The 26,010-nt window shown below is 59.9% G+C and overlaps 1 protein-coding gene across 3 annotated transcripts in view; it reads right to left on the reverse strand.

Annotated features, from left to right (window-relative positions):
- TTYH3 (tweety family member 3) overlaps nucleotides 1–24,824 on the reverse strand; it is a 32,638-nt gene extending 7,814 nt beyond the window's left edge. Inside the window, exons 1-11 of one of the 3 annotated variants that reach the window (XM_064295967.1) lie at nucleotides 24,631–24,824; nucleotides 8,347–8,516; nucleotides 7,847–7,958; nucleotides 7,230–7,450; nucleotides 6,769–6,867; nucleotides 5,582–5,654; nucleotides 5,234–5,309; nucleotides 4,264–4,319; nucleotides 3,382–3,474; nucleotides 1,826–1,918; nucleotides 1,543–1,679 (exon numbers count right to left, since the gene is read on the reverse strand). In XM_064295967.1, coding sequence (XP_064152037.1) covers nucleotides 1,543–1,679; nucleotides 1,826–1,918; nucleotides 3,382–3,474; nucleotides 4,264–4,319; nucleotides 5,234–5,309; nucleotides 5,582–5,654; nucleotides 6,769–6,867; nucleotides 7,230–7,450; nucleotides 7,847–7,958; nucleotides 8,347–8,516; nucleotides 24,631–24,753 — 1,253 coding nt within the window. In that variant the 5' untranslated portion in view covers nucleotides 24,754–24,824. The remainder of the gene's footprint in view (nucleotides 1–1,542; nucleotides 1,680–1,825; nucleotides 1,919–3,381; nucleotides 3,475–4,263; nucleotides 4,320–5,233; nucleotides 5,310–5,581; nucleotides 5,655–6,768; nucleotides 6,868–7,229; nucleotides 7,451–7,846; nucleotides 7,959–8,346; nucleotides 8,517–24,630) is intronic. The other 2 variants (XM_064295966.1, XM_003416593.4) reach the window with 2 other exon arrangements.
- Between the last annotated feature and the right edge of the window lie 1,186 nt (nucleotides 24,825–26,010).

The raw sequence follows: 26,010 nt of genomic DNA on the forward strand, positions 1-26,010 counted from the left end.
TGGCTTCCTGCCCTCGCTCTGGCTCAGGGCTCCATTGGGGGGCCAGGGCAGCCAGGCCCCTCAGCACCCGAGGCTCACCTCTGGCCACCTGATCCCAGATGCCCGGTGGTGAGGGCACAGTTCGGCCAAGCATGGCTCATCAACCCCACTTCTCCATCCCGCCAGGACTACCAGCCACCGTCGGGTCTGAGTCCTTACACTGAGGTGCTCCTTGGTGCTCACTCGACCCTGGGAGGGGTCTATTCTTACAACCCCATTTAAGAGTTTGGGAAACTGAGGCCCAGAGGGGTTAAACGACTTGCCCACATCACACAGTGAGGGTGGAGCCAGGATTTGAATGCAGGCCATCTGGTTCCAGGGCTGTGCTCTTAAGACTACCGTATAGCTGCCACCTTTATTGCCGTCACCATCACTATTGCCACCATCGCCGCCACTCATCACTACTGCCAACATGAGCACCCTCATCACAACCATCACCACCATCACTACTACCTCCATCACCAACACCGTCACCACTGCCACCATCACCACCATCGCCATCACTTCTACCATCCTCACCTCCACTACGACCTCTGTTACCACCATCAACAGTGTCACCACCACCATCACCACCTCCACCTCCACCACCACAACCACCATCACCATCACCTCTACCATCACCATTCTCTGCACCATCAACACCACCTCCACCACCACCACCACCACCACCATCAGGAGCATCACTGCCGCCATCACAACAGAGTAGGAATCTAGACAAAGGGAAGAAGTCTGAGCTGGGCTACTTGTCACCCCAGTTAGGCCACCAAGAAGCAGCCATAGCCCACGTGGGAGGGAAAGTGGCTGGGCTTGCAGGATGCGCTGGGAAGGGGCCTCGCCAGAACCTTCTACCTCCCCACAGGAGACGCTGGAGGTCAGAGCCATGAGGAGGGGGTTGATCCCAACTACTGTGGCCCAATTTTCTGAGCTACTCAGAGCTCCTGGCATCTCTATACACCACTCAATCTAGTTCTTGCTGGGGACATTGAAGCAGGGGCTGCCAGGCCCCCAACTTCAAGGTGGACAAGGTAGACAAGGTAGCTCCTGGTCACTCAGCTGAAGGCCTTAACCCCATGGACCACCCGCCACAGAGGCTGAGTCCCTACAGCTCTGCACACTTGCACCCTGGGGTAGGTGATGCCAGGCTGGGAGGGGTGGATGAGAGGGGACGCCGGGCTGGGAGGGGTGGATGAGAAAGACATCCTGAGTCCAGCTGGTCAGAACCATGGAAGGGCCGGGACCCAGCCCTCGGGACATGGGCACAGGGCCAGCCTGGGGGCGGAGACCCTGGCCCTCTCCCTGCCTGCTCTGGGCCTCGTGTTCCCTGGGCGGGAGCTCCTCTGGCCTCAGTCCTTCATCTGCAAAATGGGGTTGCTCCTCTTGGCCTGCCTGGTTCCAAGCTGCCACAGAGGCCTAGAGCATAAACAGGTGAGGGTGCCCCTACCCCTCGTCTCCACCTGGATGTGGGGTGTCTAGGAGGGCACATCTGTGTGGCCTGGGCCTCACCTCTTGGGCTGCCAGGTGTGCGGGATGCTGCAGACGATAGAGCTGAACATGAGCGCCGTGACGAAGGAAAAGAGGGCCAGGTAGATGAGACCCTCGACGCCGTCGTAGCAGAAGCCGGTCAGGGCCTGCACGTAGTCCTGTGCCGATGGGGATGGGGCAGCGAGATGGGATAGGAACATGAGCCGTGGTGGACCCCTTCCTCCGAGTGGCTCACCCCCTCCCAGCTGCTCCCTTGGCCCCCAGCACTCCCCTAGCATAGCGTCCACTCTGAGGGCTGGCTCACCAGGTGTAGGCTGCGGCAGTCCACCAGGGCCGTGAGGTGCTGCAGGTTCACCTCCGTGCCGTTCAGCACCTCCTGGACGCGTAGCAGGGGGTCCTGGTGGCAGGCACCACGCAAGGTCAGCACTACCCGGGAGGGGCCTGAAGCAGCCACACCCCTCCTGGGAGCCCCCAGGTCTCTTCCACCCTGCAGCCTGCCATTAAGACTGATCCCTGACCTCTGCATGGGCCCTGGGAAGACAGGTACCCTCCACTGGTTGTGGGAGCAACAGCTCACAGCCCACGTGTCCAGTGATGGGGACCAGGCTTTCTCTCAGAAATCACACTTTAGGGAGCATTTCAAGATGAGGGAAGACCCTCACGACTCCTTCGAGAAAAACTGCATATGAAGACTGTGAGTGAGCCCAGTGCTGCAGCACAAGTGTACGTGTGTGTGTACGTGTGCACACCTGCACGTGCGCGTCTGTGTGTCTATGTGCATACAGATGTCTGAGTCTGTGTGTGTGTATCTGTGTCTCTGTGAGTGTATGTTTGCGTGTCTGTGTCTGTACGTGTGTGTATAGGTATCTCTGTGAGTCTATGTGTGCCTGTGACTGTGTCTGCGTGTTTCTCTTCTGTATTTGTCTGTGTGTACACACCCGTGTGTAGATTTGTGTGTCTGTATGTGTTCATGTGTATGCATCTGTGTGTATGTGCCTCTGTGTGTGTCTACCTATGTGTGTCCGTGTGTGTTTGTGTGCCTCTGTACCTCTGTGTATGTCTGTGTCTACATGTTTGAGTCTGTGTGTATGCCTGTGTCTGTGTGTATAGGTGTCTCTGTCAGTCTATTTGTGTGTTTGCACACTTAATTGTGCATTTGTCTCCGTGTGTGTCCGTGTGTGTGCCTGTGTCTCTGTGTATGTCCATGTGTGTCTGTGTCGCTGTGTGTCTGTGTCTCTGTGTGTTTGTGTGTGTGCGCATACACAGACGCCTGTTTATACCTTATGCGTGGAAAATTGACTACAAGGAACCCCTAAGTGTGGACAGCGGTTCCTTGAAATCAGCTCTTCTCGCCCCCATCAGACCCAGCCCTCTTTTCCTGAATTTCAGGACACCGGCTTAATTGCAGAAAACCAACAGGATGCCCTCACTGTACCAGAAACAAGAAATACATCTCGGGAAGTGCGTGCTCAGGCCCCGCCCCACAGGGAAAAAGCAAGGATGCCTGCGCCTTCCCAGAACGCCTCCAGGGGGCGCAGCGCCGGCGGGAACCTCTGAGCCAGGTGGGGATTTTGTTCCTCGATCTGTTGCCATTTACCCTGTTTTTTTATACACAGCTTTTCGTTACTTTAAAAAATATAAAAAACGAAATTCTTTTTAAAAACCTACCAAAAGTCTCCATGGAAAAGGAAGCGAGGGGAAGGGGAGGAGAAAAGAGGCCTGTAGGCGGAAAGGGCTGGAAGAAAAAGGGAACAGTCCTGCTAAATCAGCTCTGCTCTGTGACCTGCATTCCTCTGTGAGCAGAGGAGGGGCCCTGAACCCTGTGAGGGGCTCCGCCAGCCCCCACCCACAGTGCCTCACCTTGGTGGCCGGGGACTCCCGCGGGACTGTCTTCAAGAGCTCAGCCACGGTGTCCTGCATCTCCACCAGTGCCTTGTGGCTGCCTGACAGCTTCTGCTCACACAGAGCCAGTAATGAGGTGGGGCCAGGGCGCGGGCCACCTGATCCCCTCCTTGGGACTCAGCAGACAAAGGAAGGCAAGGATGGCAGCCCAGGGGCTCCAGCCAGTCCACAGGGTGTCCAGGTGGTATCGGCAACGAGGCTGCCAGGATGGGCTGGCCATCCCAGGAGCAGAGGTGGCCCTGGGAACACTGCCCTATGGCACCTGGCAGCCAGCCTACAGGACCCCTCACTCACTGCACCAGGCTGCCACACCCTCTCCTGAATCTACGATATCTCTAAAGCAGATAACACTCTTTGGGACCCCAAGAGTGATGCAATGATGGAGTAATGACAGGCAGTGGGCAAAATGGTGTCCCCAGCTGGTCCTGCCTGGTGACTTTTGATTCTACCACCAACACACCAGTCCAAACGGTTATTCCACAAAACTGGCCTCAGGGACTCCCCTCCCCTGCCCCCGGCAACCTACTGGACAGATTGGCCAAGGGCAACAACCCAAGGATGAAGAACCCCAGGGATGTGGGGACCATCAGCAGGCCACCCTAAGTGGGCAGCTGACGTCGACACAGTTCTGCCCAGCTGCCCCTGCCATGGCTCCTGGGGGCTGAGGCGTGAGCGCGGGCACAGTAGGCTGCGGCTGGCTGGCTGGGAAGGCAGCGCCAGCTCTGCCTCCTACACATGTTAAGGTGCTTCAGGCTCTGTGCCCTCCTCCCCAGGACCCTGGCCCTCTCTGGGGCAAGGGACGAGCACTGGGATAGGGCAGGAACAGCCCCCGAACCTCACCTGCTGAAAGGGGTTGGCAGCACGGGGTGAGCAGGTCAGGTAGTACTGTGCGATGTCTGCGGAGAGAGGTGAGGGAACTGAGCGCGTGGCTGCCGGCGGGGTGGTCTGCGTGTGAGTGTGCACACATGTGTGTGTGCATACATTTGCCTGAGTGCATGAGGGAACGGAAGGCCTGGCCAGCCCCACTTCCACCGAGCTGTCTCTGAGGTACCTGTGACCCACTCCTGGGGGCCAAGCCTGCACTCTCTGGCTCTGGGACAGCAGGCAGCAGGGGGTGGGGTGGGGTCAGAACCCTCCTCGGCCAACGCACCCACCCCCTCCTCACCAGGTTCCTTGGGAAGAACACAACACTTAGCCTGAGTGTTGCCCCAAGGAGACAAGGTCACAGCCCTGAGGCCTCTGCCTGGGAGCCCTGGGCACAGGTGTGCTGTCTCTCACCCCCATGTTAAAACATTTTTAAAATTTGGATACCAGCCTTTAAAAGGGGAGGCATTTACTTACCAGTCTCACCACCCAGCTTCTCTTAGAGAATCTGGAGACCCTGACTACCTCATACACCTCAATCACCTGCCCACTGCTCTGTGAGCTGCAGGGCCCTTCCTTTTAACAGGACATCCAGCCTGGGAGTTCCAGGGGCCTCCTTTCTCAGGGGGAACCCAGTGCCCACCTGCAGACCCACCTCTGCACCACAGCACAGAATCAGAAGGGGGTGCAAGAATGTAAGTGAGGACCTTCTCACAACAGCCCCGCTCAGCATCCACTTGGGTCTCTGCTCCCCACAATGAGCCCGGAGTCCTGCACACTTACCCCGGGCCTGTGTTACACCTTCTGGACTCTCTACAAGCCCAGATTGACAAGCTCACTCGCTGGCTTTCCAGGCTGGGGCTGCCTGCACTTCCCAGGGCTGCCTGAGGGCAAGATGCCTCGGCCTTCCTCCGCCTGTTTCCCAGTCCTGCCAGCCCACACTCACCCCCGCTGAGCACCGAATGTTCCTCCACCATCTTGGTCACGAAGGTATCGGGGTCCACGCAGAAGTCACTGGAACCCTGGGGGCCCAGGTGTGGAAGATGGGTTGACCCAGAGAGGCCTCCAGGGGAAGCCATCCTCCTGTCCCTCAGCTCTCAGGGAGAACCTAACACCCCAGGGGGACTGCTATCAGCTCAGGAAGGCGGAGTGATAATCTGAGGGGCGGTGACTTGCTGGGTGTCCCCAACCCTCTTGAGACCACTGTGTCCCAAGGGAAAATGGGAGGGAAGAGGATAGGATTCCTTCCACCCCTCCCCGGTGCCTAGCACATGGCTGGCCCTCTGCCACTCACCACAGACACAGCCAGCTCTAAGCCCAAGGCGGCCCAGCTGATGATGAGGGCCAGCACCCCCAGCAGGCAGACCCTTGGGGCAGAGAGAGCAGTCAGCACCCCAGGCCAGGGATGTACCATTGTGGGCTCCAGGACAGGGCCCAGGGCATATGTGGTGCCTTGCCTTGGCAGGGCTCAGGGCAATGACCCTCCCTACTGGGGCTGGAGCTGGGGCTCAGCGAGCTCAGAGCCACACAGACCCTAATGTTCCCAACCCCACTGCCCAAGTCCCTTCTCAGCAGGCAGCTGGTTGACCCGCGTTCACTCAGACCCGAGTCTGCTCCACAGAGCAGTCCTCAGGCAGACCAGGCCCTGTCCCACTTGGCCCCTCCGCCCAGTACCTGCCTGACCAGGTGCTGCCTCTCTGGCATGCAGGCTTCCTGCTGCCCCTGTGCCCCCTCCCACATACTCTCCCTGCCCCTGGGGGCCCTTCCCACACACTCCCCCGCAGGCTTTGTGACTACACCTTCCTCCTGTCTCCACTCTCCCCTCGCCCTCCTACAGCAGCTCTCCGGGCAAGACAGGGACCCTGCAGAGCACCCGCCTACAATGCCCTCATTGCCCCTCCCCGGAGACCACAGCCTCCCTGCCCCATGCACACTCTTTGTACTCGTCCTGTCTGCCGTCTGGGAGCGCCACAAGGGCAAGGGCACGCTCCTGTCCACCCTTCTCTCCCAGCACCTGGCCCAGATACGGCCAGGGCGTGAGGGTTAAAATCTGCAGTGAGGTGCAACGCCCACGCCATGTGGCCCCCCAGCAGGCGAGCTGCCACTCTCTGCAACTTCCAGGAGAGGAAACGGGGGTCTGAAGTAACGGGCTGCCTGCCCAAGGCCGCCCACTGTGAGGTGGCAGAGTCAGGGCTAGATGTGGTCTACACCGGCTGCCCTGCATCGCCCTCTGTCCCCATGCCCTCGGTAGCCTGAGGGGAGCAGACACGGGAAACAAGGCCTGGCTGGGCCTGTGTGCCTGAGACCCAGGCCACATGGCTGTCTGCCAAGGACTTGGACGGGGTGGGTCTCAGAGCATGGCTTTGTCCACAGGAAGCCCCACCTGGGGCAGACTACAAGCCAGAGTCTGGCCTAAGTCCTGCTGCAGACCCTGTGGCTAGAGCACGACTCAAGGGAACATCTCACCTCCCACAGACTCACCCGATCAGGGTGCCCTTGGAGCTTCGAATGAGCCCCACCAGCACCAGAAGACAGATGATGACGTTCAGCAGGAGCAGGCCCAGGTACCCCAGCCACCTGCTGGGACACCATGGGTGTGGGAAAAGCCCAGGGAACATAGGTGGGGCCCAGGTGATGTGGGCGGGGTCAAGGAGAGGGGGTGGTGCTGGGGCAGGGCCAGGCCTGGGGCAGGGCCAAGGCCAGAGCAAACAGGCTGGGGCCTGGAGGGACATCAGAACATAGTTCTAGGATGTGGGGGTGGGGCTTGTTCTTGGAACACGTCTGAATATGGGACCTCCCTGCCCCCCTGGGCCCTCCCAACCCATAAGCTCTGAGGTACTAGGTGCTGGGGATCAGCTAGTCTACAAAAGCTACTGTAACCTGGGGTGCAGTGGGGGGGCACAGTGAGGCGGGCAGGGTAGGGGGCAGGGTGGCCACCCCACCTGTACCAGTCGTAGAGGTCTATGAGCTCGGCTAGCCCCTCCAGTGACACGGCTGGGTTTCTCCAGAAGGGGATGGCAGCCGTGTAGCCCAGCAGGGTCCCGAGCAGCCCCTGCAGCCGCTGCACTGCCCGCAGGGGCTCCGGCCGCCCTGAGAGCTGCCGCTCCAGGCTCTGCAGGTTGGGCTCTGCCGTGCGGTTCAGGGCCGCTTCCGTGTCCCACACCTGTGAGGGTGTAGGCATGTGAGGGGACAGGTGGGGCAGGTGCCACACCCCTCACCAGCCCCAGCACATACTCCCTGCCCTCCCCAGAAGGTCCCTCCATCCCCTCACCTGTCCCTATATATGCCCCCTGCCCCCCAGCAGGTGCCCCCACCCCCTCATCTGTCCCTGCCCCCATCAGGGGCCCCCACCCCCTTGCCTGTCCCTGCACACGGCTCCTGTCCCCAGAAGGTGCCCCCACCCCCTCACCTGTCCTTGCACATGTGCCCTGCCCCCAGCAGGTGTTCCCATCCCCTCACTTGTCCCTGGACACACCCCTTCCCCCACCCAGCAGACCCCACCCACCCCTCGCCTGGGCATACTCAGAGACGCAGGAACAGGAAGGGTGCCCCCACTCACACGGTCCTGGACCCCGGCCACTGTGCGGTTGGCATGGCGCAGCGAGTAGGTGGCCCGGTGGATGCCATCACTGGTCTCCCCATTGCCATAGAACCCCACAGCGATGCCGGCACTGGGATAGGCGGGCCAGGGTTAGTGCATGCCCTGCACCTAGCCAGTCCGCCTGGGGGCCCCTGAAGGCCGCCCTGGAGGTAGGAAACCTTGTAGAAGCCCTGGGGAGGCCAGGCCAGCCAAGGGACCACCGACTAGCTAAAGGAGGAACAGGGTTAGCTGCCCCAGCTTGACTCGCTATGTGACCCAGACTTGGGGACTGCCTGCTCCCGCCGGCCAGACTCAATGATCTTGGGGCCTCAGGGTTTCTTGGGTGGGGAGGTGGGTGATGGGGACCTGGAGGTGTGTGTCGAAGTCCGGGGCATACCCGCTGATGGTGGGTCAAGTTGGCAGGGTCGCAGGAGTCACGTGGGAGAGGCTCCGCCCCGGCCCCACGCACGCGTACTCACCTGCACACGAGCGTGGCAATGATGACGCACCAAGCCGTGCAGCAGCAGTCGGCATCCAGGTGTTCGTCGCTCTTACGCTGCCGGCAGCAGAGCCAGAAGGAGTAGAAGAGCAGGAAGAGGAGGTTCAGGGCGAGGCAGGCCAGCGCGGCTGCCCCCAGCAGCAGCAGTGCCTGTGGGGCGAGGAGCAGGGTTGGGGCAGTGGCTCGGCCTCCGAGGGGCGTCCACCCCCCCAGGGGCACCTGTCCACTGCAGTCCCAGAAAGTTCCCACACTGCCCGGCAAACGCTCCCACCCCAGATCTCCAGAGCAGGAACCGAGGCCCCCAACACCTAAGTGACTCGCCTGAGGTCACTCGGTACTTGGCCCCAGACCTGGCAACCAGGTTCACCAGCTTCAGCCCGGTACGACACCAGGACCCTGATATCAAGGCACGGGGGACCCTCTCTAGCCCCCCTCACAGAACGGGGAGGGGGCAGGGAAATAGCCCCAGCACCCCCAAGAGCGTTGGCCATCATCACCCAGAGGGGGGCATTCAGACCCCAGTCTCCTTACTGACGGGTCACAGGGCCAAGGATGCCCCTTGATCCCCCAGAGCTTCAGTTTCTTGTTTGCAAAAAGGGGGCAATGCTGCCCCAGAGGTGGGCTGGGCTTCCCAGGGAAGTCCCTGAGGCAGCAGAGCCCTGGGAGGGGCTAGCAGCCAGAGGCCCCGCCCCTCCAGCCCAATGGGCAGCCCTGTGTCCTCACCACACCTCTTGGTAGGCTCAGGCCCAGACCAAGCCAGGCAACAGGAGCCAATCTGAAGTGCCGAGAGTTTAGGGACTGCTGAGAAATGGGGAGCCTGCTGTGGGCTGAATCCCTCTAGGCCCCACCTGTGATTCGTGAAAGTGGGCAGCTGCTGCAGGGGTGTGGCCAGGCGTGCATGCATGTCTGGCGGTGGGGGGGCTGTTCCCTCCCCAGCAAGACACCCCATTCTTGGCCCCTCCTGCCTGGTGCTCTCTGAAGGGCTGTGTTCAGGACTGGGGGGCTCTCGTGGTGGAATCCCACTGCACCGGAGGAATGGGAGGCTGGCCCCCACCAGTCTTCCCGGGGCTGTCTCTGGGATTCCACCATGAAGGCTGTGCACCCACACCCACGCAACATCACTCTGTCAGGCTCGTCCCCCCAGCCCTGGGGACACGGGAAAACAGAAAGGAAGGAAGTTAGGGCCCCCGTTCTCCTGTGAGGTCAGAGTCCCGCACAGGGCACCCCCTGCAGGCTCAGCCCTGGGCCCAGCTCCAGGACGGAGGGTGCCAGAAACAGCTCCAGCATCTGCTGCCCCAGCAGTGCACCCTACAGATTGCTGTGCAAGGAGCTTCCACCCCATCCCACAGCTTCAGAGGAGGGCAGGAGGGGGAAGACCCGCCCCTCAATTCAGTACTCTGCGACCCAAAACCGTCCTTTCCTGTCTCCTGGACTTACCCTCATGGGGGCCACCCCCCCACCCCGGAACCTCAGGACCCTCCTGCTGGCAAGTATGGGGTAGAGCCACTGACACTCTACAGACCTGCTCACATGCCCACAGCGCCCCATCAGGGGGACATCAACCACAAAGGCCATCGAGGCCCCTGCTGGCCCTGAACACCCCCTTCCCACATCTGAGCCCCAGCAGTTGTGGCCATCCCTGGCTCTGAGCCTGGAGGCAGAAGGCCCAGCTACACCCCCTTTGCCCAACCTCCCCCCTCCCCGTGGGACAGGGGCTCAGCCTCCATCGGCAGCCAGGAGCCCAGCAGGCCGTCTCCCAGGAGACAGTTGCCAGGCAGCAGGAGGAGGGCGCTCCCTGCCCTACAAGGAGTCTTCTCCTGCCCAGACCATCAGTGCCGACCAGGGCCTGCACCCCTAGCCAGCGTGGGCAGGGGGTCAAACTTCCAGTGTCCGGAGACATAGCAGATACTCCGGGTGTGGTGGGGGCTGAGGTGCTGATCGGAGGCTGGGCTTCTGCTCCCCTGCAGGGCAATGTGTCAGGAACCCTTGGCACGGCCAAGGCTCCACTCCAACGCTGCCTCAGCCCCCAAGCGCTACCCACCACCAGCAGTCCAGCCTCACCACCCCCCTGTGCACCCAGCAGGAGGGACCCAACCTGGGGCCCTTAACGCCCCTGCTCCTCAGGTAGAGGGAGAGGCCCCAGGCTCCCCCAAGGGCCCAGGGTGCCCAAGTCCCAGAGGGGAACCCCAAGGCCCAGGCAGAGGAAGGGCCTGTCCAAGGTCATCCAGGTGGGGGAGGTGTCAGACCAGACCCCATAGGGTGTCTTCTGGCAGGACTCAGGGGCTGAGGCTGAACCTGGGCCTGACTCAACCTCCTATCCTGGTGCTGCCCTGCCCCCACCAGCCTGGCTCCGCTTTGCACAGAGTACCCAAAAAAACCAAACCCGTTGCCATCGAGTCAATTCTGACTCTTAACGACCCTGTAGGACAGAGAACTGCCCCATATGGTTTCCAAGGAGCACCTGGTGGATTGGAACTGCTGACTTTTTGGTTACCAGTCATAGCTCTTAACCACTACGCCACGAGGGTTTCCTTGCACAGAGTAGGTCGTCAACCAAAAAAGCAACGTCCATGGACTCCCCATGCCTGTCTTCACAGGCTCAGCCGGCCAGGAACCTGAGGTGCCAACCATACAGGGGTGAATGGAGGGCCCTGCTGGTCAGAGGCAGCGTGGATCCTACCTATGGGGCAGGGAACCCCTCTCTCTCTGTGAGGACAGTGGAACTTCTTTCTCTCTGTGAGGGCAGCAGGCCTGTGCTGCCTGGAAATGAATTCTAAAAGCCCACAGACATCTCCATTTCCTTAGAGTGCCAGGGCCCAGGTGTCCACCTGGGAGTATGCCACCCCGACCCCGCGGCAGCCCCTCCCCATGAAGGGCAGCCTGGCCCAACACAGCGCCAGGGGCCTTAAACCCCTCATTCAGATCCTGCACCCCTCACTTACAGCCTCTAGGGGCTTCCTACCACACCCCCCACCCCAATTCTGCAGGCCCTGGCTCACCATTCTCCTCCTCTCCCCCTGGGGGCACCCCTCTTGTGGCCTGTGCTGGGAAGCCCTCCCTCCCTGCTCTGGGCTGGCATTCCAACTTCAGGCCCAGAGGGCCCCTCGGTCTCCAGCACTCTCCCTGCCCACCCCATTTTACCTCCTGTGGGGTGCTGACCCCAAAGGAACATTCATCGGGGTGGGGAGCAGGGCTGGCTTCATCCCCATGGCAAACAGTGCTGGTTGGGATCACTGTCCTCTTAGGGATGGGGAAATGGAGGATGGGGGGCCCCAGAACCCAGACAGGCACCAGGCCTGGCCTCTGGCTCCACACCCACCACAAAGAACAGGGGGGCCCAGCCTGGGATGTCCCACCCAGTACCCAGACTGTCATCAGGACACAGTGAGGAACTGCAGGCCAGTCTATGCTTTGGTGGTACCAGGACCACCCACTCCTATCTGCCAGATGAGGAATCCAAGGCAGAGGGAGAAAAGCATCACTAGCCAGACAAGATCCTAGTGCTTGGGGCCCCTGGAGCACTAGTGTCAGAGGAGTGAGGGTGGCAGATGGAAGGGGGGGACCTATTCTTTGTCAGCAAACTGGGGGTGCTTGTGGCCAACAGAGACAGAGGGGGTGTCCACGGCTGGCAGCGGGGCACAACTGGGCTTGCTAGCCTTGCCTTTGGAACTTGCCAGGTATTGTGGTGCGCACCAGGGTGGAGCCGGGACCCAGGCCACCCTCACCACCTTCTGGAGGCTGGCAGACTGGTGGAGGGGCCTGGATGGTGCCGCAATGAACATGATATGGTAGGAAAATACGGAGCATGCTGGGAGGAGAGGCATGAAACAAAAGGGGAAGTGGAAGGGGTGGGACGGGGAGCCCGGGCACGTCTGCAATTAGCTGGTGGTTAGGGTCAGCCCCCAGAGAGGACAGGCTGTGCCCATCCAAGGCAGGAAAACCAGATCTAACAGTGTTGACCCAGGCAGTACCGGGGCCGGATCACACCAAGACGCACAGCCCCATCAACGCACAGCCTTTGGGCAGGGCGCTTCTGGAAGGCTTCAGGACAAGCCTTGGCTGGCTGTTCCTGGGAAGCAGGAGGGTGGAGGGGCACTTATACTTTTACTGGGTCTTCTTCTGTAGCTTTGGTTGGGCCTGTCTGCTTTTGTTTTGACCGTGAACACATACTACCTTGGTTATTGAAAGACAAAATTCCTCTCTGTGCACCTGGGCGTTTGGGGACACTTTCGGGGAGGAGACCTTGCTGTATTTTGGGGTTGGCCAGGTTCTGCTGCTCTCTGGGCAATTTTCTTCTCTGTAAAGTGGGGTTACCATCCTCCCACCCCCAGGGTTGTCACAGAAGGGTCCCACAGAAAAGTGAGGGCCCACCAGAGAAGGGCAGTGGGACGCCTAGACCATGGCCCCCAACCCTGTTTGCAGTACTGGCCTCACCCCGGGGGCCTGAGAGCCGTCTGCTGCAGGAACCCTATGCGCCCTGCCCCCGCCACCTCACCTGACAGGAGCTGCCCGCCCACCGAGGAGTCACAGTCCCCAGGGCCCAATGCTGCTGGGTCTGGTTCTAGAACAAAGCCTTGACCTGCTGACTGTCCCTCTCAGTGCCTCAGTTTCCCCGTGTAGAACGTGGAGATAGAAACATGGTTTTCTTAGTAGGGTCACCATGAAGCTCCAATGAGCTAACATGTGCAACTGAGAGAGCTGCCAGGTCCAGGGGGTGGGGAAGGAAGCAGCGCTGCTGCTCTGGAAAGGCAGGGGAGCAGTCCTGGCTCAGCCAGGGGTGGGAGGGAGGTGTGTGTGTGCATAGTCCTGCTCACACACTCACACACACAGAGGAGGAAGCAGCCGGAATGGCACCTCTGGCTGGGGAATCCGCAGCAGCAAGCAGTAGGCACGAGCCAGAGGCTGGGAGACGGAAGGTGACCAGTCCACCAGGAGTGGCCTCACACATGGCCACCATCTACCCCAGGACCCCACCTCCCCGGGGAGGACAACCCTGAGGGTGAGGACCTGTCTTAGCGCTCAGACAAGAGGATACCCAAGGACTGAAGTCACTCGAGCCCCAGATGGAAGCTCAGGTGCCCCCAGTCACCCTGCACACAAGGTCCTTCTCCAGCTGCCTCCCTTCCCATCTGCCTCAGCCCCGCTCCATCCAGGAAGCCGCCCCGACTGAGGACAGAGGTACTGAGGACAGAGGTACGCCTCTCAACTGTGTTCCTGGGTCCTTCTGTACCTCCTCCTCAGGGTCACTCAGTGAGGTAAGACTCCGCCTCCCTGAGCCTTGCCAGAAGTCTACAAAATGGCCCCAGGACTGCTGTGCTCAACGAACACATGTCTCCTCCCTGTCCACCGCGGCTCTGAGAGGCTGGGCAGCTTTCCTTTCGGCAGCTCCCTGTCCTCTGGGTAAGCTCCCAGAGACTCAAGGTCCCTCAGCAGAAGGAGCAGGCCCAGAGGGCACACTGCAGGCTCCAGGCCAGCCTCCCTCAGCTCCCACAGGTTGAAGGTGACACCTTTGCCCATTCTGCAGATGAGGTCACTAAGGCTCAGAGGGTAAGGGGCCCTCCGCCGGGGCCCCAGCTTCAGTGCGTGAGAAAGTGCGCCTACACGTCTGTGTGTGCCAGTCCAGGCCGTGGAGTGTCAGGCAAACTGGGCAGCACATCCTCCACCCCAGACGGCCAGGCTCCACTCTGGCCCTGAGGCCAGGAGTCCAGGAGAGCAAGGCCTGGTCCACATTATCTCTGCCCCCTCTCCTGGGGCCACATTCCCAGAGAACACCTTCCTGGGGCACCCAGCATTCCCATGGTGGCCCAGCCACTGTTCCCTGGGCCCACTGAGAAGACGTATGGGAACTGTGTGATCGGCATCTGGTGCTGACCAAATGGAATTTTCCATCTGTGGCCGTGCTGATGTAAGCACCCGGTCAGGCGAGGCAAGGTGCTCGGCCACAGTGCAGGGCACTGGGGTCTCCCTCCTGTCATCTCAGCCTGCACTCCCCTTCTGCCCACTGCCCTGGCAGCCCCCAAGGCCACGGGCTGTATCTACTGAGGGGCCCCTGCCCTCCCCTGGGCCAGATTCCCCCAGGAGCCTGGACCCGGTATCCCCTCCTCCAAGGAGCCATGGAACTTGGGGCTCTGAAGCCTCATCCCTGCCCCAAATGAGACCCGGCCCAGTGCTATGGCTGTTGGGCCTGTCGGGGGGCCCAGCCTGACCAAGCTCCGGCCCTCAGCTCTCCTCCCACCCCAGCCGAGGTAGGGACGGCACTGGGGGTGGGTGCAGCAATGCGGCTCCTGTGTCTGGAACACCTCCTCCCCCTTCAAGGAGTTCCCACTGTCTGCCCCAAACTCAGCACAGGCTGCCTCCTCCAGGATGTTCCCCAGGGGTAGGGGAGCTCGGCTCCACTGTGCAGATGGGAGAGTCAAGCTTAGAGAAGACATGGATGGGCGTGTGGGTGGGGGGCCTGTACCTTCCGGCAGGTGCTGCCCATCACGCCTGCTCCCCTTCTCTAGCTGGCCTGGGTGGGGCATTGTCAGCACACACAGACCCACACTCAGCACAGGCTGCCAGGGAGGGAAGCCACGCATGACCGAGGCACACACCCTTGCACTACCTGCACAGGCAGCCCTGGCTGGGAGTCCTCGCGGCCCTGGCAGCACACAGTCGGCACACACAGAGCACATGCCAGGAACATGGACAGGTCACTCAGGTGACATGCTCTCACCCCACGTGTGCATATGTGTATGCCTCATGGAAGGGCTGCAAACTGCCTGGTGTGCTGGTCCCCTGTAGCCGCCCCCACTCACACCAGGCTGGCCCACCTGTGGCTGCCCTGGGGAAAGCTGTCCTCGGAGCTATCACAGAGGGGTGCAGGTACTGACTAGGCTTCTGACAGGGGTGGGGGACCGCTCCCTCAGGAGCATGAGAAAGGCCAGAGCTACCTGAGGACCCTACTGGGAAGGGACTGAGGCCTCTGGGTGGGCCCAGCAGGAGGCAGAAGAGGGGTGTCGTCGGGAAGAGGGGTGGCCCTTCACTCACCTCTAGGGACAGCCTGGCCCAGCCCTAGAAGTCCCAAAGGCCTCTCCCTCTCCAGGTCTCCCCTCCCCCAGGGGAAGGGATGATGGAGAAGAGGGAGTTTGCGGGGTGGTGAGGGTGCCCCCTCAGGCCTGCAGGGGGCTCCAGCTCCGCACACACTAGCCCTGGCTGGAGCCCAGGCCTGGGGGTGAGGAAAGGGGGGCTGGGGTGGGGTCTTGCTTGGGGATGTCACGGATTGGCTCAGCATATGGTCTGGGGGCTCCCCTGTGAGTTGCTGTCACAGTCTCTCATCTGGGGGTGCCCTGTGGGGGAGGAGGCACCCACCACACCCTGTTCCCACCCCATTTCCAGGCCAGTGCTCTGGTTGTCTGTCCCCAGGCCCCGCAAGGGAAGGAGGGAAGAGAATGAGAGCAGACCCTCCTGGAGAGGGGTCACTATGGTCCCTGACCCCCAATAGCTCCTCAGCCCAGACAGAGAAACTGAGGCTGAACGGAAGGCCAGGGTCACAAACACAGAGGAGATGGCAGCCAAGCTTAGGCCCACAGCTCTAGGGAAGGCTCCGGAAAGCGCCCTTCTTGTCCTGGGCCAGGCTGAGGGGTACAGGGCTGAGCTGGGCCTGCCCCCCTTCCGGGGAATGCCGGCCAGAAATGAAAAACACATTCTCCACGAGTCGGGCTTGGGTTTCAGGGATTCCATTACGTGAGCTCATGGTTGCTGTGCAAGAGCTTGAGGGTGGCCCAGCTGAGGCCCCCGCGCCTGGGCCGCACACCCACCCATGCACCCCCCTCCCTCACCCACGTGGCATGCCTCAGCGCTCCAGGAATCACCCAGAAAGGGGCCCTGCACACAGGACTCAGGCCAAGCCTCCAGAAGAAGCTCTGAACTCTCAGGCCAGGGGGCTGTGCTCAGGGGCATGGGGAGACACTCAGGGTTCCAGCCCTCCCTCCATCGCAGGGGAGCAGGGGCCGCCCGTGCTGCAGAGATGCCGTCTATTTTGGTCCCCACTCCAGGGCACGGCCCAGCATGAACACCAGAACATTTCTCTGCTCTTCCTGAAGCTTAGTGCAAGTGCCTCCACCCCGCCCCTCCGCCCCCCCGCCAACCTGGGGGTCCAGCCAGGAGCCATTAGAGGGCCCAGCGGGAGCTCAGGCCCCAGGGCTCGGCCCCACCAACAGAGATGCAGCTGGGGGCACGGACCAGTCCCAGGTTCTGGGTCAGAGCTGGACTGGACCCCAGAACTCTGGTGTGCCCCCTTACGTGAGGGCTAGGATCCCACCCAGAGGATGTAAAGCCAGAGCAAGCAGGGCTGGGCAGGATGGGCATGGCACTGGCACCCATCTCAGCAACTGAAGGAAGTAGTCACAAGGCTTTAGGCAACCCGGCCTCCTAGACACCTCTCGGCCAACACACCAGGCCACAGTCCTATTTGCAGGGCCAAACAGAGCCCCTCACCTCCTGGCATACTGCCCCTGGCAAACCCCCCTCCTGTGGGTCACCAGCCCTGGGCCTGAGGGTGGCACACACATGTGCAGGTGTGTGCATGACTTCTGATAGCAGGTGTGCGCGTAGACACGTGCACAAGCCCACCCAGTACACAAGGAGCCCAGGCCCTGTGCAGCAGGGGCGGTGGACACAGAGGCCCATGGGGGTCCCATGGCAGGACCTCTCCTGGCTGCCCCCTGCATGTGGCCTCATCCCACCTGGCCTGGCCCCATGTGGCCCTGTCCCTGAGAACACGCCCAGCACTCACTCAGCACCCTTTCACTCCAGAGAAGAAACAAAGGCAGCCTCTTGGTCAGCCGGCCCAGCACAGCTGGTCCTGCCCCAACACTGGAGGGCGGCCTGACCTTGACCCAGGCAGGCCCCGTCCATAGACAGATCCAGCTCTGCTGGGTCTGCCATCTCATCCAGCAGACACCCCTCCTTGGGACCCCAGCTCCAGACATCCTCTGGGAAGCTGGACCCATCCCCTGCCTGCAGGGTTCCCTGCTCTGGGTGACACTGAGCCCAGTGTGTCCCACCTGAGCTGTCAGGGATCTCTCCCTATCTCTCCTCAGAATTGAGAGGAGCCCTGTGTGGCCACCGGCTGAGGGGAGGGCTCCTGAGGCTAACCTGGGGGTGGGCATGTAGCACTGCTGAGGTGAGGTCTACCCTCGGGTCCTGCCCCCACATGCTTGGTCCTTGGTGGCTGATGAGGCACTTCCTATGCCAGCCCTCCAACCCTGGGCACAAATTCAGTTCCTCTTCTGCAGCTAAGGCCCCTGCAGAACGGCTTGTGGCGGAAAGACAGGGGAACTGGGTGCAGGGGTGAGGGGAGGAATGCTAGGCCTGCTCCTTCCAAGCCTTGCTGAACCAGCCCGGAGCCCCTGGCCACTTCCTCCAAGCCCATGGAGGCTGGCTGGGCCACTGGCCTCAGTTCCTCCTTCTGTAAAACAAGGGTGATAACCCACCTCCCAGGGCCACTGTGTGGAGCCCCCAGAAAACGCGTCGGAAACAAACAGTATCGTCTCCCTTCACTGGGAGTACCAGAGGAGGGAGGGTCAGGAATTGGTGGAGGACATGGAATTGCCTCCATGAACAACTGCCTCCTTTGCCATGAGACCAGAAGAACTGGATGGTGTCCGGCTACCATTGTTGAAGATTTGGATCAAAAATTTTATTGAAAAATCCTGATTAAAAGGGGAAAAATGCAGAACAGAATTTCAAATTCTCATGGAATCCAGACTTTCTGGAGCCATGTAGGCCAGACGAACCCCTAAACTATTGCCCTGAGGAAATCTTTAAGCCTTGAACTGAAACTATCCCCTGAAGTCATCAAGGAGCCAAATAATTGTTCAATCTAATTAGAAAAGAACATCTGCATTAAGTATTATACTCTTTGAAAGAACTATCTATGTGTGGTCAAATTTATAACAGCAACTTGAAAGGATAGATGAGAAGCTTAGGGGGGCAGTGGGTTTGTGTTAATGATGGTGAAACAGTTTGCCACAACTTGAAGAATGTCACCAACATCACTGAGCTGTACATGTGGAAATTGTTGAAGTAGTGTATGTTTTGTAAAGGCATATTGTCACCAAATAAATGAATGAAACAAAGAGTCTCAGCCTCTTTGGCAGAGTGGCTGTGGGCTGGGGGTCAGAGCTACAGCACACCCCACCCCGAGTCCCAGAACCTAAGAGCCCTCGGCCAAGTCCAAGACAGCTGACCCCCCTTCCCCACATGTCTCCTGGGCAAAGCAATATAGCCTTTCTGTCACTTGCAACCTCAGAGTCCTGACTGGTACCTTGGAACTCTGGGCAAGAATCAAGAACCAAGGACCCAAAACTACAAACAACCCAACTGAAAAAAAAAAAAAAAAGGGCAAAAGCCCTGAAGAGACACTTCTCCACAGAGGATATACAAATGGCCGACAAACACATGAAAAGATGCTCAAGGTCATTAGTCACTAGGAGCGTGCAAGTCAAAAGCACAGTGAGAACCACTTCAACCCCAGTAGGATGGCTATTATTAGAAAATGACAAGTGTTGGTGAGGACGTGGAGAAACTGGAACCCTCGCGCATTGCTGGTGAGAATGAAAAATGACACAGGTGCTGTAGAAAACAGTTTGGCAGTTCCTCAAAAAGTGTGGCAAATGTTTTGTTATACGTATTTTAAATTTACATATTTAGAAAGAAAGGCCTGGCAATCTACTTTCAAAAATCAGTCAATGAAAACCCTATGGACCGCAATGATCCAATCTCATTGTGCACAGGGTCACCACGAGTCAGGGGCTGACTCGACAATAGCTAACAAGAACAATACATATACATACATACACACATATACATGTTATATATTTTTTACCACAATTCAAAGCAACAATTTACCATGTGATCCAGGATTTCCCCTTTTGGGTATATACCCAAAAGACTTGAAGCAGGGACGCAAACAGATACATGTACACCCAACGTTCATTGCAGCATTATTCACAACCACCAAAAAATGGACACGATCCACTTGTCCATCAACAGATGAATGGATAAACAACATGCGGTCAATCCACGCAGTGGAGTATTACTCAGCCACGAAGAGAAATGAATACAGGTTACAACACGGATGAACCTTGCAAACATCCTGCTGAGTGAGATAAGCCAGACACAAAAGGACATGTACTGTATGACCCCACTGAATAGGAAATACCAGAACAGGCAAATGCAGAAACAAAAGTAGATCGGGGTTACCAAGACCAGATGGGAGGCAGCGCTGGGGAGCTGTTGCTTAAGGGGTGCTGAGTTTCTCCTAAGGGAAAAATTGGAAATAGCCAGCGGTGATGGTTGTACAACATGGTGAACGTAATTAATGTGACTGAGTTGTACATGTAAAAATGGTTGAAATGCCAAACGTTCTGTTATATATATTTTACCACAATTAAAAAAAGACATGGCTCAAAACACATGACACCTAAAAATCAGGTGACCAAAAAGGCACACAGCATGATTCTAGTTTTGGCGACACCACCCCTCAAGTACCCATTTTCCAAATACCCATGATTGGGTATTACTTCTGGAAATGGGAAGGCAGGCAAGGCATGCTGTTGTTAAAAGCTCACTTCCTTTCCCTTAGTGGGGAGGACAAAAGGGTTCCCCTCCCCCCGTCCCCACCCAGTGCCTGGCCTGAGCCACAGCACATGCTGTGGCATTATCAGTCAGGCTCCAGGCTCTGCTAGGAGACCACACGATCCAGAGTTCAAGTCCCTTCCAAGTGGCCATCCAGGCTGGGTATGCATATCCCTACGCATAGGGAGAAGCCCTGGTGGCACAGTGGTTAAAAGCTTGGCTGCCAACCAAAAATGTCAGCAGTTCCAATCCGCCAGCCACTCCCTGGAAACGCTATGAGTCAGTTCTACTCTATCCTATAGGGTTGCTATGAGTTGGAACTGACTTGAGGGCAATGGGTTTGGTTTTTGGTTTACACACAGGAAGCTCACCTCCTGAGGCACAACATTCTCATGCACAGTTCAGCATGGAGGGACTCCTCCCTTATTCTGGCCTGAGGCTGCCTCCCTGGGGCTCAGGCTTCTCTCTGCCTCGGGGCCTTTGCACAAGCTGCTCACTCTGCCTAGAACACCCTTCCCCAAGGTCTCTGCACAGCTACCTCTCTCTTATCATTCGGGTCTTATGGGAAATGAGCCCCACATGCCAGTCCTCTTCTGTGGGGGGTCACATGCCAGCTGGTACCTGGGAGAGCCAGAAAAGAGGTGGCAAGGTCCCAACCCTCTGAGTATTTGACACCAGGTAACATCACCTCCTTCAAGAAGCCTCCCTGGCCTCCAACCTCCTCAGCTGCACCCACCACAACCCAACCACATCAGGCCGTAACCATCTACTCTCCAACCTCTCCTCCAGTGGACAAGAGTAAGAGACCGAGCAAGAGACCAAGAGCAAAAGAATGTGAACGTGACCTCTGCTCAGGATACTAGGGGTGTGAGGAGGTGGGGAGGGGTTGTTGTAGGTCATGAAGGGTTGGTGGGTGTTGGGTGCGGACACCCCCAAGTGAAGCTCATATAGGTGGGGGACATGCTCATGGTCATACAGGTAAGAGGTAGCAGAGCTGGGACCCAGCCCGGCGCTCCCCACCTAGGCACCAACCCTGCAGCCCAGGGAAGGCTCTGCTGCCCAACTTTCAGGGACCCCATCCACAGCCAAGCCAGGCCGATTGGAAAAGCAGGACTCACACCAGGACAGCTGAGGCCACGGCAGGTCCCAGCTCAGCTGCTGTGTGACCACTATGATCCTCCTTCCACAGGCCCCACAACTCCTCCTCTGGAAAGCAGATGTTTACACCCTACCTACACATTACGGTGCCTGGTGAGTGAAACCCTGGAGGCCCCAGCAGGGGCAGGTGGGGGGCTCAGGGAATGCTGGGGATGGCTCAGCCCCCGCCCTGGACCCCAGGTTGGGCTGCTGAAGGTCTAGGAGGGGAGCAGTCCAGACCAGTGGCCCCCGTGGCAGGTAGGCATAGGGGGGCAGGGCAGAGCCCAGAAGCCCCTCTCCCCATCCCACAGACACCGTCAGTCTCACAGCGCCCACCACACCAGCATCCCCCCCAGAGTCTGTCCATTCAGCAAATGCCACGAGGCCCCCCAAGAGCTGGATGCAGTGCGGGGTGCTTTTCTCTCCAGGATGGATCAGAGGCTTTGGGAATATGGTGACCTGAAAACTTCAGCCCTAAAGAAATCTCAAACCTGTAGGATGGAGGACCCCCTCTGCACTTGGGCAAAGGCTCCGAGACCCCCAGTGTGGGCCCCATGGGGGCTAGGGGAGCTCTGGCCCCAACAGGGGGCCAGACAGGGCAGCTGGGGTAAGGGGTGTCCAGCCACCATAACCTTGCTCTGGGCCTCAGGGGCCTGGCAGGAGCAGGGAAAGTCCAGGCTAGGCTCCCAGGGGTCCACACTCCAGGAAACCTCTCCAATTCGCACCTCCCAATACCATCAGAGGGGAGTCCTTCCTACGTGCAGCCTCCTTTACACAGAGGCTGGGTGCCCTCAGAGCAGCTCCTGCCAGCTCCTAAGACCTGCAGCCCATCCCCTGCAACATGCCCCCCCCACCTCCTGTGGGAAGACCCCCTTTTCCCGGCCCAGGCTCTTAGTGGGGCAGAGGCAAGAGGCCTGAAGCAGGATTCTGCTCTACTGTCTACTCACTATGGGATCCGAGCCAATGCCCTTCTCTCTCAGAGCCTCAGTTTGCTAATCTGTACAACGGCTACCATCGTCCCCATTTCCCAGGGCTAGTGTGGCCTCACACAGGGTCCTGTCACAGGACTGTTGGTCCGAGGGGTCTTCCAGGAGGCCTTACCAGGGTTCCCAACAGTGGCTGTGGGGGCAGGAGACAGCCAAGGACAAAGGCGATCATCCCGTGCCCCAGCCCAACCGCAGCCCCACCTCTCCCCTGGATGGCCTGGGAGGCCGGGCCCAGCCCACATCGGGGGAAAGCTGCCAGACCCCTGCGGCCAGGTGGGAAAGTACACAGATGGAGTCCCAGCCCAAGAAGTGTGCCATCGGTCGCAAGGGTGAGGAGTCAGGTATGCCTCAACCTATCACTGTATGGGGGGACGGTAGCTATACCACAGTGGGGGGGTGGGGTGTAGGGAAGGGCTCTGCCACAGCCTGCGCTACCCTGCCCCCACCCACACAGGCTCTCCCACACCCAGCAGGAGTATTGGCCCCCATGCTCCTGCAAAGGCAGCCGCAGCCCCAGATAGAGGGGTGCAGAGATGCAGGCCTAGAGAAGGGTGCCCAGCGAGGGGTGGGCAGGGCCAGGCTACACACTGGGCTTGGTTTCCCACAGCCGCACGCTGCTGCTCCTCTGAGCGGAGGTGGCTGGGATGGAGACAGGCTTGTTTCCACGCTGTGAATTATTCAGCGGCTAATGCAGGAGAGACGGGTGAGTCAGAGCCTCCCACAGCACAGCGGACACCGAGGTGCTCTCGTCGGCAAAGGGCCCAGTTGGAGCGCAGGCTGAGGGCCTGGTCAAGACCCCTCCCATCATTCCCCCACCACATGTCCTGGAATCCTAGCCAGGCCTGCAGAGTGTGCACCCCAGAAAGCCGGAGGGAGGGCAGCAAACACGGCGGGAAAGCTCTGGGCGGCCACAGGCACCCCAGGTTCCTTCAGGCCGCCCCAGGGCTTTGGGATTCACTAAATGTCCAAGTGCTCAGGGTAGTGAACTTTGCAAAGGTAAATCACCCCCCAACACACACCTCCTAGAACAATGACAGCCCACTTTGAAGTTCGTGGGGTACACAGAGTTGGGGGCACGACGCCCCATGCTAACCACTCCCCAGTACCGAGCTTCTAGAATGTGAGAGTCTGTTTTATAGTCCTCTATCTTATCCCAGCTCCCAAGTCCCACAGGCATGCCTGGGCTAATCCCTCAGCCCCTTTCTTATCAGCTTAGAAACAGGTGAGTGGGCATGGGGACCTGAGCAGCAGGTAAACACCTCTGCAGAGCCCCTCGCCCCGCCAGGCGCCCCAAACTTCACTTCTGGACCACGGAGAGCAGAGTCCACAGAATTCTGGGTGCCCAAGCCCAGCACCAACACATCCCACTCAATGTGGGGCACTTCGGGCCATGGAGCTTCTGGAGTCAGATCCCCAGACAGGAAGGAAAGGACAACAGTCAGACAGCTGCTCTGGACGCCAGTGAGAGTGGCCCAGTAATGGAGGTGGCGCTGGGCCTGGCATGCAGCCAGGCCCTGGAGGCCACTGGGGAGAGCCTGGTCACTGGAGAGGAGGGTTGCCAGCACCCCCCACAGCTACCTCACTCTGCCAGGGCGGGAGGGTGGGCAGAGTCTGGAAGAGCCAGCCCCTTTGGGGGACTCAGCCCCCCACCAGCCTGAGACTTACCCTGAGCCCCAGGCCAGGCCTCCTTTCCCAGGATACTGGCAGCCTGGTCTCTGAGCAGTGTCACCACGACCCCATATGCCAATCCCACAGCCTAACCACGGAGCAGTGGGTCATTACTGGCCAAGAGGGCTGGCATCTGCCCAGGCCACTCACCCACCAACAACCCGCCAGTGGGATTCCCCGGTCAGGGGTGCTCTCAGACAGCAGCTCTGGTCTCAGAGCCCCGGGGGTCCCTGGGAGAGGGGGCGTCCAGGATGCAGAGGGACCAGGTGGAACTGACAGCTAGCAGGAGGAGAGAGGACATGACAGGAAGGGGGTCCGCATAACCCAGATGAGGGCGCCTCAGGGAACCAGGGGAAAGGGCTGGAGCCAGAGGGGGCCGTGAACCCTCATGGTGGGAGACTTTAGATCCTCCAGAAGGAGGAGGGCTGTGGCCCATGAGGAGGGGGCTGTGATCCTCAGGGAGGGGGCCTGTCTCTGGGGAGGGGGACAGTGACCGCTGGGGAGGGGGACGGTGATCTTCAGAGGAGGGAAACTATAACCTAGAAGAGGGAGCCGTGGCCCTCGCCGGGGGAGGGGGGGCCCTGACCCTCCCGGAGGAGGGGAGCTGTAACTCTCGAGGAGGGGGGCTACGACCCTCCAGGAAGAGAGGACCGCGACTCTCGAAGAGGGAGACCGTGACCCTCGGGAAGGAGGGGGCCGTGGCCCTTGAGGAGGATAGAGGCCCGGACACACGAGTAGGGGGGCCGGGACCCTGAGGGACGAGGGATGTTGTGATTCTCAGGGAACAGGGGGCCGTGGCCGTCGGAGAGGAGGCCATGACTCTGGGGGGCCGTGACCCAGGCCCGCCTCACCTGCTGGTAGTCGGTGTCCTCGGGCCGGAACCGGCTGCTGGTGGCCTCCCACTGCAGGTCGAAGTGGGGTAGCCTGTGCAGGAGGCTCACCCACCAGGGCGCCGCGTAGCTGACCCCGGCCATGGCGACCCGGCAGCTCGCTGCTTGGCACGCGGCGCTCGCAGGGCTCAAGGGCCCGCGGACCCCGGCCAGCCCGCCCTCATTGCCCACCCGCTCCTGAGCCCGGCCCGGCCCGGCTCGGCCCGGCTCGGCCCGGCTCGGCTCCGCTCGGCTCCGCTCGGCCGCCCGCGCCCGCCGCCTCTTTGTTCGTCGCCGCTGCCACCGCCCCCTCCCGCGCCCCCGCCCGCCCCCGCACGGCCCCGCCCCCACGCTACCATTGGCTAGCAGCCGGGAGCCCCGCCCCCGGACCGGCATTCGTTCTCCCTCCGGAGACCCCGCCCCCGACCTACCATTGGCCCACCCCCTCAGGCCCCGCCCCGATATACGTTTTCTGGCCGGTAGCTCCGCCCCCGCACCGCCATTCTCCCGCCTTGCACCGGCCCCGCCCCCTAGCCACCATTGGTCACTGGCCCCCGCCCCTTCTTTGCCATTGGCTGCTAGGCAAAGGCCCCCGCCCACACCCGGCCACAAGGCGCCGGACCCAGGACAGAATTGGGGGACCCTCAGCGCCAGCGTTTAGCTCCCCTTTCCCAGACACGGTCGCTCTGCTAGCAAATGGAGACGCACGCTGGAACCCTGTTCTGCGCTTCATCGCACGTGTCCGCGCGTTGGTTCGCCCGCCGTTTGTTTTTTGAGCTGGACCTGGAGGAGTGGATGGGCCTCGATCCTGACTCTGCCCGCAGGCCCCAAGTCCCCCGGCGCGCAACTTCCGCTCCGGAGAGTCGAGGGCTGCCTATAAAACGGGGTAATCTGGTTTCCAAGCCTGGCTGGTCACCTAGTAGCTGTGTGGTCTCGGGCAAATGACTTAAGCTCTCTGTCCCTCCATTTCCTCATCGATTAAAGGGGAGACACGTAGAGAAAAGGGGTATAGAGTGCTCGGTACGGCGGGGGGTACAGGAGCCACAGAAGTGCCACCCAGTATGAGCATGTAAGGGGACGGTGGAGATCTTACGGCTCACCTCACCCTCTCTTTGGGAAGTTTCATCTTTGTCAAGACTTAAGAGAAGGGCCCACTCCCCATCTGTTAGTGTGTTGTGCTGTGGTGGCTTACATGTTGCCCTGATGCTGGAAGCTATGCCATTGGTATTTCAAATACAAGCAGGGTCACCCCTGGTGGACAAGTTTCAGTGGCGTTTCCAGACTAAGACAGACTAGGAAAAGAGGCCTGATGATCTGCTTCTTAAAATCGGCCGATGAAAATATTGTCTGATAGGGTTCTGG

The sequence above is a fragment of the Loxodonta africana genome, chromosome 12, assembly GCF_030014295.1.
Source record: "Loxodonta africana isolate mLoxAfr1 chromosome 12, mLoxAfr1.hap2, whole genome shotgun sequence".
Taxonomy (NCBI): domain Eukaryota; kingdom Metazoa; phylum Chordata; class Mammalia; order Proboscidea; family Elephantidae; genus Loxodonta; species Loxodonta africana.